General features: G+C 37.8%; 1 protein-coding gene across 2 annotated transcripts in view; it reads left to right on the forward strand.

The window, feature by feature from the left end:
• The first annotated feature begins 481 nt into the window (after positions 1-481).
• LOC145986667 (synaptotagmin-5-like) overlaps positions 482-17,131 on the forward strand; it is a 40,633-nt gene continuing 23,983 nt past the window's right edge. The window contains exons 1-2 of one of the 2 annotated variants that reach the window (XM_083120951.1): positions 482-902; positions 5,922-6,054. In XM_083120951.1, coding sequence (XP_082977077.1) covers positions 807-902; positions 5,922-6,054 — 229 coding nt within the window. In that variant the 5' untranslated portion in view covers positions 482-806. Of the gene's footprint in view, positions 903-5,070; positions 5,091-5,921; positions 6,055-17,131 lie in introns of those variants that run through there. The other variant, XM_083120952.1, reaches the window with a different exon arrangement.

The following is a 17,131-nucleotide window of genomic DNA, read 5'->3' on the forward strand; positions in this document are numbered from 1 at the left end:
CAAAAGCCCTTGCACTCCGTGGTTCATGTGAACTTGATTGGTTTATTTTTACTACGCTTTTCTGCCACTTTTGCTAAGATGAGTGATGATATGATGAAGATACCCTCAGAAAGAACACTCATGTTCTGGTTAGGATTCGAACCCGGGACCACTTGCGTCGTAGCGCGCTCTGCTAACCACTCCCTCATGGAAGTAGGCATATGTGAACTATTTTTAGAAACTTCCTCTTAACCGACCTTGAATCTTTCCTGAGACGAGAAACAAACATTATTCATATTCTACATAGAGATCTAAAAATAGGAAATCACAAAATCATATCACTATAGTGAATCTTGTTGCGAAATGGAACCTTTTGTAAATCGGTTTCCAAGTACATCAAATGTTTCGCATGCTAGGAACATCCTGTTATTTGTAGGGAGAGAACATTACTGCTAGCACAATATCCTCTCTCTGCTTTAGTCATTTCCGTTGAGGACAGATACGTGGAAATCTCGCTCCACTTTAGTTTTCCTACGTTGCTACGCGAGGCGCTGTCACCTATGCGAGCACTTCGATAAAGCACAAGTGTTTCGACGTTGTAAGTTGTTATTCCTGTTCCACACAATCGTGTCACGAAATTATCTCATCGCTACACCCTCTCCGTTACTTTGAGAAAACGGGCATAAGGCACAACCAGGCAGTGCGCGCGTGTGTGTGTGTCGTGTGTTTGTGCCTTCAAAACACCTGTTATGACGTCGCCACAATCTTATTATTCTTGCATCTGTGAGTTTTCAGACACTCGTTTAGTGCAATGTTAGCAGCAATGCATGTTGGTGTCGTTGTGTGCAAGCTTAAATGAAAAGCAAGTTCGTTATTCAAGTGGATTTTTTGAACGGAAAGGAAATCAATCCAGATTTGCAACGGTGAGTAGTAATTCAAACTTTAACGTTTGTCATATTCTTGACGCCAATTCGATGTAGCATTTGAAAAGGTCTTTCAACAGGAAACTATTAGTAGACAATAAAAACTATGTGCTCTTTAAGATCACTTATACACTCTTGTTGCTAGACAACTTCATTTCGGTGCACAAATTATTTTTGTATTATCTGTTAAGAATCTCTTCTCTCTCTCTCTCTCTCTATCTCTCTCTCTCTCCTCCTTCCTCTTGTTTCTACGTTTCTTGTATTTCTCTCTTTCTTTTTCTCTCTCTCTCTCTGTCTCTCTCTCATCTCTTTCTTTCTGTATCTACGTATCCCAGATGGCGCAGGGTTAGCGTCGTCGTCAAGATGGGTTCGATACCCGGTGGAGGCACATAGTGGTTCGGATACCGCTTTAAACTGTACGTCCAGTCCCGATTAGCCTTTGCTGTGCATAAAGTGGACTTAAAACACAAAATTAATCAATGTATCTACGTATGTTGTATTCCTTTCTGTCTCCTTCTTCATCTGTTTGTATTGTATATATCTTTCTTGGTTTCTGTCTTTCCTTCTCTAAATTTATCTCCCTCTTTTCTCTACTTAAATTCCTTGTTTCTCTCTCTCTCTCTCTCTCTCTCTCTCTTCTTCTTCTTCTTCTCTCTCCCATCTATCTCTAATCCTCTGTTTATATTTCTTGAAGTTTTTTCTTTTAAGGTCACATTAAAAATGGATCCGAACCAATATGTTCCTCTATCGGAAACGGAATCTGATTTCAAGGCAACATTATCACTACACCACGCTCTTTATATTTCTTTCTACCTCCTCTCTTCCGTTTATCTCTTTATTTCTATCATTAAATCTTTCTTCGTTCTTCTGATTCTGTCTTTAATTCAATTTTCCTCTCTTCCTCGTCTCTCTCTGCGTGTAATTTTACCTATTATAATTTGCTGTGCAAATTTTGGTGGGCATCATGGGCGTACCCAGATTTTTTCCCGAGGAAGGGGCAAACAACACTTTTTCCTGGGGGCTCGTCGCCTTCAAATCAAGGGATCCCGGGTTCGATGCCCGGTGGAGGCACATTGCACAGTGGTTCGGATCCCACTTTAAACTGTAGGTCCAGTCCCGATTAGCCTATTTGTGCATAAAAGTAGTTTTAAAAGTTAATCTATCTATCTATCTATCTATCCTGAGGGGCAAATAACATTTACTCAAGAGGGGCAATGATTTCTTTTGAATTATTTTAAAGGGGAGTAACATTTATTTAATTTCCGTGCAAAATAGAAGCAAAATGAAAATAATTAAAAATTAACCACTGTTTTCCAGGGGTGGAAATCAGAGGCGGCTTAAGGTCCTTATTTCTGATTACATAATCGTGGCTGTTTGTTTTTTTTTTAGTTTATTTTTAAATCCAATTTATTCACAGAAAGGATAATAGGGACTGTTGTAATCGAAATCAATGCAAAATTCCAGTTTGTCATTGCGTAAGTCAAAGTCGTCCTTCAAATTTGCTGACGAGTCAGATGCCAGATCCTGCTGTTTTTAAATATTTGCGGAAGGGTAAATGGTTAGCAAGTTATTAGCAAACATTCCTAATGAGCTGAAACGTGTCGCCGAAAGTTGAGGAGGAGGAGTGACGGTTGTCATGGTGACAGATGTGAGTGCTGTTAGAGATTGCTTGCTTTATTAATAGGGTGCAGATTTTTGCCAATTTGCCTTTTCCTGTACTCCTTCGTATGGTAAAACATAAGGTTTAATATTGTATACTCCTTTCATGTTGTTTTGGGCCTAACAGCGCATTTTTATAATGCCTATAAATCCTGTTTTGAATAATATTGCCTAAAATGTATTTTCTGTGTATTCCAATGTAATTTTCGCTTTCTTTTGCTACTGAACATTTCGTTGGTCGATTTTCATTATTTTACCTCGCTTTTCTGCCACTTTTGATTAATCGCGAAGATGAGGATGAATGATGATATGATGACATTGATGAGGGGACACTCACAAAGAACAGCAATGCCCAGGACAGGATTGTTTCTTATTGCACCCTGGTTATTAATAACAAGGCTAATTTGGTTAGACACCTTGATTAGTTAATAACGATAACACCGATATCGTAACTTAATCTAATCTAAACTATCCTAATTAACTAAGCCATTTCGAGTTCTACGCAAAGGGTCATCCAATTTTGGATTAGAGAAATTTCCCATTTACACCATATTTCCAGTGTATAGGCCTATTGATGTATTAAGTTGACCTAAAAGAAACATTTTTTTCACGTTAAGTAGCAGGTACTGGTTAAAGTTCGTACGGGTTCAACCAATGTGAGAAAAGTGGTCAGGACGGAGCATTCGAGTCCAAACCCCTTGAAATACCATTGAAATCGTGCCAATAACGAATCATCATGGAAAATTAGCAATATTCAATTCGCAAAGTTGTTCCTTCTTGCCATATACCTACAATGTAGTTCCATATTTTCTCCCTGGCTACGTTACTGATGTAAGCAATTTACTTTCCCTTGGTATATAAGGGTTAGCATAGTAAGGGAGCAAGAGTGGCGAAAAAGTAGGGGGCCGCCATTGAATGTAAGGTGAATTGTCTCAACGCGAGAGATTGGACAAATGAGATAAGGTGTGCAGGAGGAGCAGCCAGCACATCACTGTCAAAATTAAATTTTACCATTCTTCCACACCGAATACTTATCGCATCACTCTGTGAAAAAGATTTAGATTCATAGCAACTCTACGAAATAGCGACTAGCATGGATTCTTTGACGAAAATGATGCTCAGACATTACAAAAAATGCACGGATGCACGACCTTGATGCACAATGTGAATTGCAGGTGACACGTCAAAAAAGCTATATGTACCGCGTTCAGTATGTCATGTGTTATTTTCAGATCACGTGAACCTAACGTGGCAGTTAAGATATGGCCAGCTAGTTTTTGCTCAACGTTCGTGCAAAAGAAAATTTATGTTGTTTACGATTACGGCTAAGTCGATGGTCTAAATTGAAGCCATAAATCCCACTTTTGGGCAAAACTTCCCTAAATAAAACTCGCTAAATGTAGAAAGAGGTGACAAAGTATAGGAAAAAGGTAAAAACAGCTAAAAGTTACCCCTTACACATTGCAACATGCCATAAAGGCATATGGGGTGGGGGGTGGAAGTACTTACAGTCTCGGGTCATTTGCGCGGAGGCGACGTGAACAGCACCACGCTCCGGTGAACTCCAGAGCACCTCCACAAAAGGACAATGCTGGAATAATCACCATTTGAAATCTCCACCCTGAGAATCGAACCTGGGTCTCCCGCGTGACAGTCGGACGCCATACCTACGGACCACCGCGGAAACTATAGAACTAACTGCAAAGAAAGAGAACACCGTCTTCTAGTAAACACCGTCTTTTAAATCCGCAATTGAATTGAATAAGAAAGCCTACTTTTCTTTATAGAAGCGACAATAAACTTAATTTGACTTATATACTTTTTAAAAGTTCTTTGTTCCATAAACAAAACACTTTTTGTAGTGCCTTACATCCACATATTCAACACAAGCAGAAGCTTAGTGTAGGTAAGCCACAGTACTGCTTTGATACTTGTGTAACGGAAGTTATAAAGATAGCACACTTTATGAAGCTTACGTGGAGAACAATGGCTGTTATATTAAGATATTGAGTTGTATTAAAGTGACAGCATATAAGTTATAACCTTTTTTCGATTCTATTAGAATTGTACTTTGAACCTTATTACAACCACATACCTATTTTTATGGAGTTCTTTCTTGCGTAATTTAATGAAAAGAGTTAAGTTTCTTCGATAAAGGGTCTTAATAGGAATTTGGAGGGAATCTACACGGATATTTATGAATGCTAACAAAAATTGAGAAATGGAAACAATTTGAGACAAAACTTAGAAGGCATATCGTAGTAGGTTATTCTATTTGGAGTGCATTGTGTGATAGTGTATGAGAAAAATCTCTGATGGCATAACTAGTGCTCCAGAATAGAAACGCCTGTAGTATTTTTATTCATGCGAAGAGTACACGAAGGGGGAGGGTGTGCATTGGCATAGTCATGTATGGGCTAATCGGACCCTTGAAATTTTACCAAATTAGCTGCTCTGGAGTGGAATTCTTAATTTACAAAAGTAGAATTTCCTTGTAGAATTTGGGTGCTGATTTTCAGAGACATTATGGTGAAGGACCTTATTATTTGTATTCGCAATAACATTGAAAAAAAGTTAATAGCTGTCTAATTACTTAGAAGAGTGTTTGGAAAGTTATTATTTTTAAAAGTAACTAAGTGAAAGTTACAGTTACTTGCATCAAACAGGGCCGGCCTCCGTGGCGGAGTGGTTAGCATATCGCGCTACGACGCCAGGAGTCCCGGGTTCGAATCCTGGCCTGCACATGGATGTTTGTAAGTGTCCGTTCATCAATTTCATCATATCATCACTCATCCCCATCTTCGCAAATTAGCCAAAAGTGGCACAAGAAGCGAAGTAAAATAAAACAAATCAATCAATTGGATCAAACAGTAACTTAGAGTTATTTTTAAAAAAGTAGCTCAGTTACAGGTACTGATACTTGAAAATTAACTATAGGTTAATTTTACAGTTCCTTACTGCTGGAAATTTTCTTGCAAGCAAATTACAGACAATCAATGATTATTAAGGTCCTCCAGCAGACCACCGGGATCAACCTTCTGAGGTATAATATACTATTAAATGCCATATAATAAGATGCAAAATTAAGCTAAAAGAACATTTGTTAATTGATTTCTTCTTGCTTGCTGAGGGGGCACTCCCCCCTGGCGCCGTTATTGTGTGAGGTACAAAAAATGAAGATGAGAAAAATAAGTCACTTTTTTTTCTTATCCAGGGGAGGGGCAAGTGACGAAGTGACCCCAGATCTTCCCCCAGAGCTCCACGGATGAGTTGCGAGTACAGTTTCAGAAATTGTCACCCTTAATTCCGGATGTAACGTGCCTTTCTATGAATTAACAGTACGCTTTGTTTTGCTTTCAGATGCCCTTGCACCTAGGCCCTTGGGGCAAAATCCTAGTTCTGGGCCTAGGGGCTACGGTTGTCGTTCTGGCTATTCTGATAGTCGCTTGTTTTGTTGGACCTGGATGTTGGGGCTATGAATGGCTTAACAGAGGTAAGCATTTAAGGATTATTATTTTTAAATAGTAGTTAAAGAAAATAACACCACATCGATGGCCACATTGAGCGGGAGACTATTGATTTCTGAACAGAATATTCGGGTTCGAGTCCCGGACATGCTCGTGTCTTTGTGTTTCTTCATCTAATCATCCTCATTGTCGCGATCAGCTGAAAGTGACAGAAATTATGTAAAATAAGAAAATTAAAGATATTAAAATATCAAGTCAGCAACGATGTACATTTCCGACCCTACTATGTACACATGAATTCCTCATAATGTCGGCATGAGAAGAAAAATGTTTCACCATTTCAACTACTCTGCTTGTGACACACTTTATTTTCTTCATTTATTGATTTTTGCCTCTTTAAGTTAATCGCAACGTTGCGGATGAACAGTGATAGTGTTTAGATTAAATTGATGAAGAGAAACATTCACAATGAAATGGACGGGGAACAATCCTTTTTTCCAGGTAGACAAACAACACTTGTTCCAGGGGCAAACAACACTTTCCCAGTGAAAGCAATACTTTATTTTGAATTATTTGAAAAGCGACTAACATTTAATTTACTTTCCACGTAACAAGCACAATGAACAAAATGAGAAAAAAGAAACACTACTAGTTTTCCAAGAGGACGAGGTGGGGGGGGGGGCAAGTGCCTCCCACTGGATACGCCCATGGCCATCGCCAGGCCACCTGTAGTGACGAAATCGTTAGTGGACGACGTCTCACGCTCATACAACAGAAATATTATCAAGATAAATTAATTAGAGAAATATCTTTGTTGGAAGTAACCGTTTGTATTCATGTCCTCAGTCTTAATGATAGGGCCCGGAACTTTATGTCCTATAAAACTGTAAAATATGTATGTAATTACGTCATATAAAATGGAAAATATGTCATGAAAAATTACAAATATGTCAGAAAAATGCAGAAATATTCCCAGTAAAGCCAAAAATATGCACAACAGTACTCTCGAATTTCTCCCATACCCGATAGAGTAGAGTAGGGGCTGTAATGTACCTAATGTTATTTTTACTTTTTACTGATTTTTGTGAAAAGCGAAAAGGCAAAGAAATGAGAACGAAACTTCTTTACTTCCCGTGCAACAATGAGAGAGAACATTTTGCCTCAATAATGTTTGCAGGGCTATCAATTGTCGACGGGATAAAAAGGTGGGGTATTATATTGTTCTGTACTAAGAAAAGACGGCACCTTTCTTCCTCCGTAATTTCCATTTCCTGCCATCGACAATATGAAGTATCCGTTGTACTAAAGCTACGAAGAAAAACATTATGAAATAACCGATTATGTGCGAGAGAATTACGAAATTATACAGAAATACGAGGGACGTTCATTAAAGATTTCCCCTGAACCAGTTCCCATGGACGGAAATAAACGAAAATTTGTACAGACATTACACGCAATGGCCACACATTTTTTCCATCGCTTTATGTACTCGTGGAGACCTTGTTTGTAGAAGTCTGCAGGTTGCTCCAGAAGCTATGGCTTGACCTCAGAAATTAACGTTTCATTGTCGTGGAAGTGCGTTCCCTTCAGAAATGACTTCATGGTTGGGAAGGGTGAAAGTCTGATGGTGCGAGATTTGGAGAGCACGGGCGATAAGGAAGGATTTCATTTCTACAGGACCGTGCTTCTGTCTGGGCAACATGCGAGTTGTGAACTGGAGCGTTGTCTTGCAGGATGCGGACGCCTTTGGTCAACATGCTACGCCTCTTGGTTTTGATGGCCTTCCGCAATTTCTGCAGCAGTGAAGTGTACTATGTCCTGGTAATTGTGGTACCCATCGCCAGGAACGCCATCATAACTACTCCATGCTGGTCCCAAAAAACCATGAGCATCACTTTACCCGCTGAGGGTTGGACACGGGCCTTCTTTGGTGGTGGTGAGTCAGGATGCTTCCATTGCTTTGACTGGGCCTTGGTCTCTGGGTCATAGTGATGGACCCACGTTTAACCCTGGGTGATTAGTCTGTCAAAAAATTCCTCCTGGTTTTCCTGGTACATGGTCAAATTAGCCTGGGGGCACGTGACTTGTTCCTCCATTTGGAAAGGTGTGAGTAGCCGAGGAACCCATCGGGCAGACACCTTCCGCATGTGCAAATGGTCATGGATGATTTTTCCCACAGACCCCACACTGATCTTGACATCTTCAGCTAGTTGGCGAACGGTTATGCGGCGATCCTCCAATATGGCGGCTTTCACTTGCCCAATGGTGTCTTCGTCAATGGCTGACTGGGGTCGTCCGAGAATGGGGGCTGTTTCTACTGAAGTCCGACCACACTTGAACTGACGATGCCAGTGCTTCACTACGTCATATGATGAGGCATCCTCTCCATAGGTCACTTTCATCTCATCAAAAGTTTCCTTTGGTGTGCGGCCTCTCAAGTAAAGAAACTTGATGACTGATTGGTATTCCACTGGATCCATCACTACACCTTGTCTCAATTTAGTACTTGTAAGACAAAAACTAAGAGGAGTTCAGAATTGCAAATTACCTCATGACCTATGCACATATGTATCATTACACTCGTAAAATTTCAGTATTCTACATTAACTAGAACTGGGTCAGGGGAAATCTTTAATGAACGTCCCTCGTATGTCTTATTACAACAAAATTGAAGAAACATGTTGTAAAAACGCGAAATTGGTGAAATATGTCAAAATATGCTTTGTTTTTTAATGTTTGTCTATTTAGGCTGATTTTCATCAGATATGTAAAGATCTCACCCCAATAATAGATCCGAAGCCAATTGAAAAATATGTTATAACATACAGTCCCGGGCCCTATTAATGAAAAATAGTGTAAATAACTAATTTGTGTCCGAATAAACTTTTGCTTAATGCTGTGAAGCAAGGACATACAATTTTTGGACCAAAAACTATTAAAAATACATGATTGTTTTCAGATCATTAAAAGATAAAAGTTTTTGAGTTTACACAGCGCAAAAGCTCTTCAGCGTTTCACAGCTAATTGCAATTTCAGTGCCATGCAACGCTCTTACCCAAGGTTTACATTTTCTGTTGTACACATCATGCGCATTGCTGTAATGTGGCTATCTCCAGCAGGGTTGCCAAGTATACAGCAAATCGCAGAGGACGGCTTTTCAAAGCAATTGTTTATCTCTACAACAGAACCAGCGTTTTCCATTCATTATCAGGCCGTTGTTTCCACGTAAGCGTTCAGGAGGGAAAACGTATCTTGAGGGTCGAGAGGAAGTAAAGAAGAAAGAGAGAGGAGTGAGAAAAGGAAGACAGACAGATAAGAGTGAAGAGAAGCAGAAAGAGGGAGATGTAGAAAGAAGAACGAAAACAGAGGGGCAGAAAGAAAGAAGAACAAGAGAATGCAAAAACAAAAGAGAGAGAGGTATAGAAACAAATAAGAAAACAGAAATAATGAAAGAGACAGAGGTACAAGGAACGAAAGATAGAATTGAAGAGAAAGGAAACAGAGAAATAAAGGGAGACAACAAGAACAGAGAGAGATTGTAAGAAAGAAAGCAAAGACCGAGATAAGGGTGAATCCAGAATTCTGTCGCTACGAGTTGTTGACTAATACAGTATTTAAAATCCAATAACAATGATAAGAAAATAAAGTGGAACAATAAATGTTAGAAAGACGATTCATGGGACGAAACGCAACGAAGAATTTATATTTTTTAACAGTGGCGTAGCAACATATCGCGAGGCCCTGGACGAGATTGGAATGCGAGGTCCCCATCCGTTCTTTAAATTTGAAATCTCAATGTAAATCGATACAAAATCTTCAGGGATACCTCAGCAGATTATCATATTTTAATAATAATACATTACTGACGAAAATTATATTTAATAATATGCGACAGAGGAATTTACACTTAATAGATGTATATTCTTGTAAAACACTGCTGGAATTTTCTTTAACCAAAGTAGTAGTAATAGTACGTTTCTAAAGATGTTCTTCAGGCACTAAAACATAACTGAAATACCCTTAAATATGATATTTTTAAAAAAAATCAGAAACGCAAACTACGAATCTTTAAATATAACCTCTATTTTGTTTAATGAGATTTTCTTTGTTTCCTCATTTCAAAAAATTGAAGGATGTAAATAACACAAGCCATGGCATAAGAAGAAAATATCGAAGGACGCACATAAAATGTTGGTACTTGGTAGTACGGGGAGTGCTAAACTACAATAATGCCTATGCAGCCTAAATATCTAGCTACGAGGCTGGTGGCTCTTTCACGCAATCTGTTTCAACATCTACAAATCTTAAAACAATAGTTATTTGCTTCATACGTACGTGTGGAAACTTTGGTATAATAAATTGATGCAGCTAATTTGACTTTCGTTTAATATAGCCATTTTGACTTTGTTAGCACATTAATTGTGAATCTTATTTTGTTGTATAGTCTGAGATGTTCTTGTAGTACTAAATATTTGCAGCAGTGGCGTAACAAAATCGTCAGGTACACACCCGCAAGAAACAAATTTTGGGTCCCCTATGAAAAAAAGCATGAAAATGGGATGGAAAGTCGTCCCTCAGCCTTCCTATAGTCCGGACTTGGCTCCTTCGGATGTCTTCCTGTTTGGTCGTCTGAAGGCCCACCTGCGGGGGAAAACATTCGACAATGACAAGGACCTCATTTCTTGTGCGAAACAATGACAAGACAACAGTCAGCCACCTGAATTTTACCAAAGTGCATTCAAGGCATGGAAAGAACGTTGGACGAGATGCGTAACAGCAGATGGAGGCTACATTGAGTGACATGGTCTTCTAGCCAAAGGATCAAAGTATGTTCACCTAAAATTTCATCATCATATTGCAACTAATAAAAATATTATAACCATCTGTGCAAAACTTATTGAACTCCCTTTGTACAGTCCGATTCTTCCAAAGAATTAAAGTGATTACTTAGAATGGCTGGTTGGGGCTATAGTACAAATCGAACCTCTATCTGTGCATTTTCATAGGTTACAACTTATCTTTCTTTGACATTTGTGTATTCAAAAGAAGAAAAGACAAATACTTAATTATCCCCTCCCCTGCCCTTCTTAACAGAAAGCTGACTTCTGGGCTGCGAATGACACTTTTACTTCACATCATTAGATCTTTCCCTTTCACATTCAACATTGAGAATACTGAATCCGCTAAATTTGGACTGAATCCTCTAAACCAGCTTCCAGGAGTTCTTCGTAAGTTTCAATTTTGAGAAAGATAGTTCTTCTGTCGTGACTGTTACTGGAAGAGTAAGGAACAAAAGGGAAACGGTACAGAGAACACTGGAAGTTAGTGTAGAGTTATCAAGGAGAAACTTTGCTAAAGCACGAATGTATGTTGTTGAGGTGATTTCAAATTTAAGCACATTCCTGAAACTTAGTACTTGATCAGGAAATTCAGAGGATAAATTATCTCTCGCACTCAGTACAGAGGGAAAGCTGTAGCTGAAGCTGTAGGAAGGAAGGAAGAACTGCTAATATTATCCATGTTCTTTTTTTTAAGTAGAAAACAACGTAAACATTTAAATTCCTCACATCTTGCTCCGAAGTCAAGAGAAAGAAAAAAAGGCAAGACAAAGTGCTTTTTTATTCAAGAGAAGGATAATTGGATAAAATGTCCAAGCAAGCTATCATCAATTTTTGCGTAAATGTTTCATATGAGATATACGACGATAACTTTTTTTCGGGTCTCGTTTGGCGGGTCCACCCGCCTGTATGTTACGCATCTGATTTTATTCATTCAAATTATAACGTCAAACTAGAATTTTAAGCCAGATAGGAACAGAATGTTTTAATTTCATTGTCCACAAAATTAGACTTTCTCATTCATTTTTCTCTCTTCTGCTTATTACATTTTTCATATCAGCCCCATGGAGCGCGAAGCTTCAGGCGGTCGCCCACTTGGCCCGCCCCTTGCTACGCCACTTTTTTTTTTTTTAACATATTCACCTTAAAGTTGGGATTTTTTATAAAATGTATTTCGACAGCTAGATCAAGCAAAATGCCGTGAGGTGAACGTAAAGGTGGACCTTTCTGGGCAATAAGTGATATTTAATTGCATGGGGTGTTTCAATTTGACAGTTGATCCAAAGGGGGAGACGCCAGTGTACCCCTGAAACAAAAAATTGAAATCCAGTCATTAAAGATAAAGGAACGCGCGTTAAAATTCATAGTGCAATGACGATTTTTTTTTATTTTTTATTTTTTTAGAAAAATCTATTTATAAAAGTAAACAATACTCAATGTTCAAGACTTTCCATTCCTGTTATTGAATCTGAGGTTATAAATGGACTTAGTCATGTTAGCGGCACTCGAAGAATGCAGTTAAAATGTGTTGCACCAGGCTATAAAGCGCCACGTATTGTTTTCCCGGTCGTTGTATCTGAAAGAGAAGTTGCCAGCTGAACGATGCCGAAAAGAACCACCGTTGGAACTAGCCTTCGAGAGGCCACAGAGCGTGGGTTACAATTCTATCTTCTAAGATCTTGGACTAGTAATGTTGGGCTCCGGATTCGATCCCAGGCGAATGCACATTTTGGATACCATTTTAAACTATAGACCCAGTCCTGATAACCTATTTGTGCAGGATAATTCTATTTTACCCTCATCACCATGTTGTTGTCCACGCCTGTTATTATAGTGTAGATTTAGACGTAGAAGGTAGACAGTTGTTGTTTACGCTTAGATAAACGTCACTAGTGAGAGTGATTAACAGAAAAATTCCCATTCTAGGGGCGTCCTTGCTAGGCTTGGACCTAAACCTAGCCCTAAAGTTGTCCCGAGAAATATGGAACTAGAATGGGGTGTTGAGGGGATATAGATAAATCTCTACAAACAATTCTGAATGTAATTATGCACCGTACTGAAATCAATCACAGACGTTACCGAATTTCTCTACATGATGGCCACATGTACGTACCAACAAAAAATCTGTAAACTCTTCCTTCTTCTCCCATCTGGTTCACAAGGCATGTACGTCAAAATTTTCTTCAGTTAATTCTTCTGATAACCATGAGCAGTAGCGGCGACTGGGTGCCAAAACTGGGAGGCAAGGACCGTTTACTTTCTCTTGGTAGACAAGGTTTAGCATTAAGAGCAGGGTGCGAAATCGGGGAGGGGGACGGGGGATTTCCCCCACCAACAATCTTCATCTCAAAAATCCCCCCCACCAAAAATTTCAAGGGGGGAGAGTTTTGTTATAACAATAAAATATAAGCAATTAGTTCTGACTTCTTATGTACTTTACCAAGGATAATATAGAAAACACACACACACACAAAATAGTACGGTTTTGAGTGCAGAATGCTTCTCTCTCTCTCTTTCAAGAGATCATTAACAAATCTATTCTACACCAATACAATATGCGTACAAGAAAAGTAAAACAAGAATGCAAGTCAAATATAATTATAAACTCTAATTGATTTATTATAATAAAGAGGAAAAACTAAACAACAGCTTTTACATAATAAAAATCAATTTCAACTATTTTGTAATTTATTGACATATTTAACCAGTTAGTAAAGGAATCAGTTTGCTACTTTATAAATATCTGTTATATATTTAAAAGTAATAAATTAATTCCTTTATGTGTATTTAATAATAATATTTTTCTTAAATATTTAGTAATTAATTGTATATTATATTTAACAACATTATAAATGTCCATATCATTAGTATAATTTATGTGTGTGTGTGTGTGTGTCTTCAATGATTTCGAACCCTGATTAAGAGGCCATAGTGCTAGAGCAAGGGTGAAAAAAGTTGGGGGCAACAGCCCCCTACGGCCCCTAATCGCCGCCACTGACCATAAGAGATGATTGTTCATTGTTAATAAGCCGTTATCCTTCTCCATTTCGTCAACTGTTTTGTATCCAGTTATTTTTCCAAAGTTATTTTCGAAAGTTCTTTATTCATGATCTTTAACTGTAAGCGTAAGGGACCATCTTCTATTCCCATAAAACACTATAATGCTGTTTGGTGTGTATCCGAAATATGGGATAGAAACGAGCTCACCGAGTAATTATACATGGACGATTGGGTGTTGTATTGTACCAATAGTTATTGAAACGTGCCTTTACCGTGCGGACGTGAACGTAGTCACTATCGTATTGCGTCAAACCAAAATATTTACATAGTTGACTATGGGCGGGAATCAAGTGGTCACAGGAAGTGGCGTTCAAGTAGAAGCGTAAGAACCAACCAATAACCGAGTACAATTTAAGTAGAGGGTCCAATGGCTCTACAGTTGACAGCTGAATGCCGCAATTTCTGCTCCAGATGAAGGTCTACCAGTGGCGTATCCTGGATTATCATAAAGGGCATGCTGTACACAATTTTTTAAAAACATATATATTATGGGATGGGTGATAGCATTATACGTATTCAATAGTTGACGATTTGCACATTGACATTACTAAATATTGCATAACGTATAAAGTAATGAAATATGGATAATAAAGTTCAAAACTCACCAGGTTTGATGTCTGATGTGGAAGTCTTCATAAAATTATAAAATCACTTGATATTTATAAACAGTTTATATTTACATTGGAGATTCACAATTTAGTTTTGTTTGGCAGAGGCCTAAATTACAATCAGATATTGAGGAACAAAAGACCAGACTTAATTAAAATAATTTAAATGTAAATTCTGCTCTTCTGTTTTGAGTGATAAATTCCCTTATAACATCTTCGTAAAATGAGGTCAATGCTTTAATTTTCAGAAGCAGCTCTTTTTCGCTGGATAATATACCAAGTGCACTTAATCTTTCTTGCGATTGGGTTGCTCTAGTATAATTATTAATTCTTCTTAATGCTGAAAAAGATCGTTACACTGATGCAATTGAAGCTGGTATTGACAAAATGAATGTAGCCAACTTGTAAGTTTCACTCATAATGTTATGAATATTGTTCGTGTTCATATATGGTACTAGTTCATGTACGTACAGGTTTATTTTCAAACTCGGGGGAAGAATAGAGAGCAATCAACTTATTCTTTAGCTTCACAAAGTCAAATAATAATAATAATAATAATAATAATCCTGTATCACACCCTCTGTTTCATTTTCCGTCATTTTTAAAAAAAATATTTCGGGAAAATACTTCACTAAGCCCAGAAATAAAAATAAACTAAACTTTAAACTAAATGTGCAATGCACTGTACCTCCAAGGTAAAAAAAAATCAATCGCTGCCTCCTCTTTGTTCAACGAAACAACAAGGCTAGCCTAGCAGAATCTACGAACAGGGCAAAAAGATACTCAAGATGCATAAACAATTGTTCAGAGGAAAAGGAGCGCGCATATTTAAGATACAATTTATATCATTTTTGCTGTTGTTTATTAATGAGGTGGATGAATTGGTTATGTAGAATGCCATACATATGTATGTTAAAGAAACTTTGAATACGTGCACAATTTAGTGTTAACATGTTGAATTTGTATTTTCTTATTTTACGTCGATCCATATTACATATTTGTAAAACATGTTGAACATGAAATTATACGTATGTACAAAAATAATTATGTTCGGAATGCATTTATCATGCATTTCCTGTCTTTTAAAAACACAGTTTGTGTACTTGTTCTCAATTATTTGATAATGTGAAATTAAACGTGTTGAAAAAAATATGTAGAATTAAGTATTTGTTCCAACACAAATGCTTTAGAACCTAGCTACCCCCTTTTTGCGTAATTTAAGAGGATAATAACGTCTTTAATACTACTACAACACTATAATAATAATAATAATAATAATAATAATAATAATAATAATATTGGCACATTAATCCTGGTACTTGCCACTGTTCTATTTAATCAGATTAGTAATTTTTTTACTTATGTAAACATTTGTGTGCTACTTCATACTGCATTACAATGATTTTTTTGTCCAGCTCATCAAGTTCGATGTACCTGGTTATGTATATTTTTGTTGTCAGAGCTAGTAATTGTATTTACAATTTTTCAAAGGGTAACTTATTTCCGTATACTCTTAAGTCTCTACTTAATTTAAAGAGAAAAAAATGCTCCCCTCCCCCAAACGGAAATATATGGGTTTTCATGCTTTGCTTAGCTTTGGGTCCCCCCAAATATCTGAAGAAATCGGCGCCTATGTACATCGGTGTAACATAAATGACACGTTCCTGAACCATATTTTGGGACGATGGGAGTATTAGATCCCAAGCAAAAAAGATTGGTTGCACAATGTCAAAATATTTTAGACAAGACGAGGAATCGAAAAGACGTTGCACCTCAGCAGACGTCAAGAACTAGGGATTAGTATGAGTGGTATCAACTTTTGAAAAACATTGGGAACGCTGGACTCGGAGATTTGTTGTGTTATACAAACAACACATAACACATGTCACAAACCCTTGTCTTTCCTTATTTTCACAATAACGATAGAACCACGAGAGTGTTAATAATATTGAATACTGACAAGTATCAAATTGGAACGTAACAAATTGTTATAAATAGTAAGCAAGTTGTGAGAATTATTTTGTTGTTGTTAAACACAGGTACTTTATTTTTAAAATACGTATCATGACAATACAAGGCAAATTATTGCACGGGCTCCAACCACACAGGCCCATATAAGTTGGCACCACTATTAAAATTCTTCTTAATTATCTGCATGTGCATGGGCGTCCGGAAGGGGGGCAAGGGGGGCAAGGGGGGCCGTGGCCCCTCCTGGAAAATGAAAGTCAACCAAAAAATATGTATTTCACACATATAATTTCATTTTAGCCACAATAATATGTGTTAGTTATTGCATGAACACCATAAGTTCAAATTTAAGCAATGTTTTTTATGGAACAACACTATTTTTGGTGAAAATTTGCCTTAGTTTACCCCCCCGGAAAAATACCTTCCTTGCCCCTCCCTGGAAAAAATCCTGCGGACGTCCATGTGCATGTGTAGCAATACTTGCTGTAGTCGGTAGAGCAAGACACGAAGAATATCGGTGCGAAATAAAAACAGCAAAGTAGGATATTAAACTTTTACGTGTACCATTTCTTAATTGTGATACTAAGCATTCAAAACCATCATCTTAGTTCAAATTCCGTTCAAACGAA

Source organism: Lepisma saccharinum, chromosome 4 (genome assembly GCF_977018435.1).
Source record: "Lepisma saccharinum chromosome 4, izLepSacc3.1, whole genome shotgun sequence".
NCBI lineage: Eukaryota > Metazoa > Arthropoda > Insecta > Zygentoma > Lepismatidae > Lepisma > Lepisma saccharinum.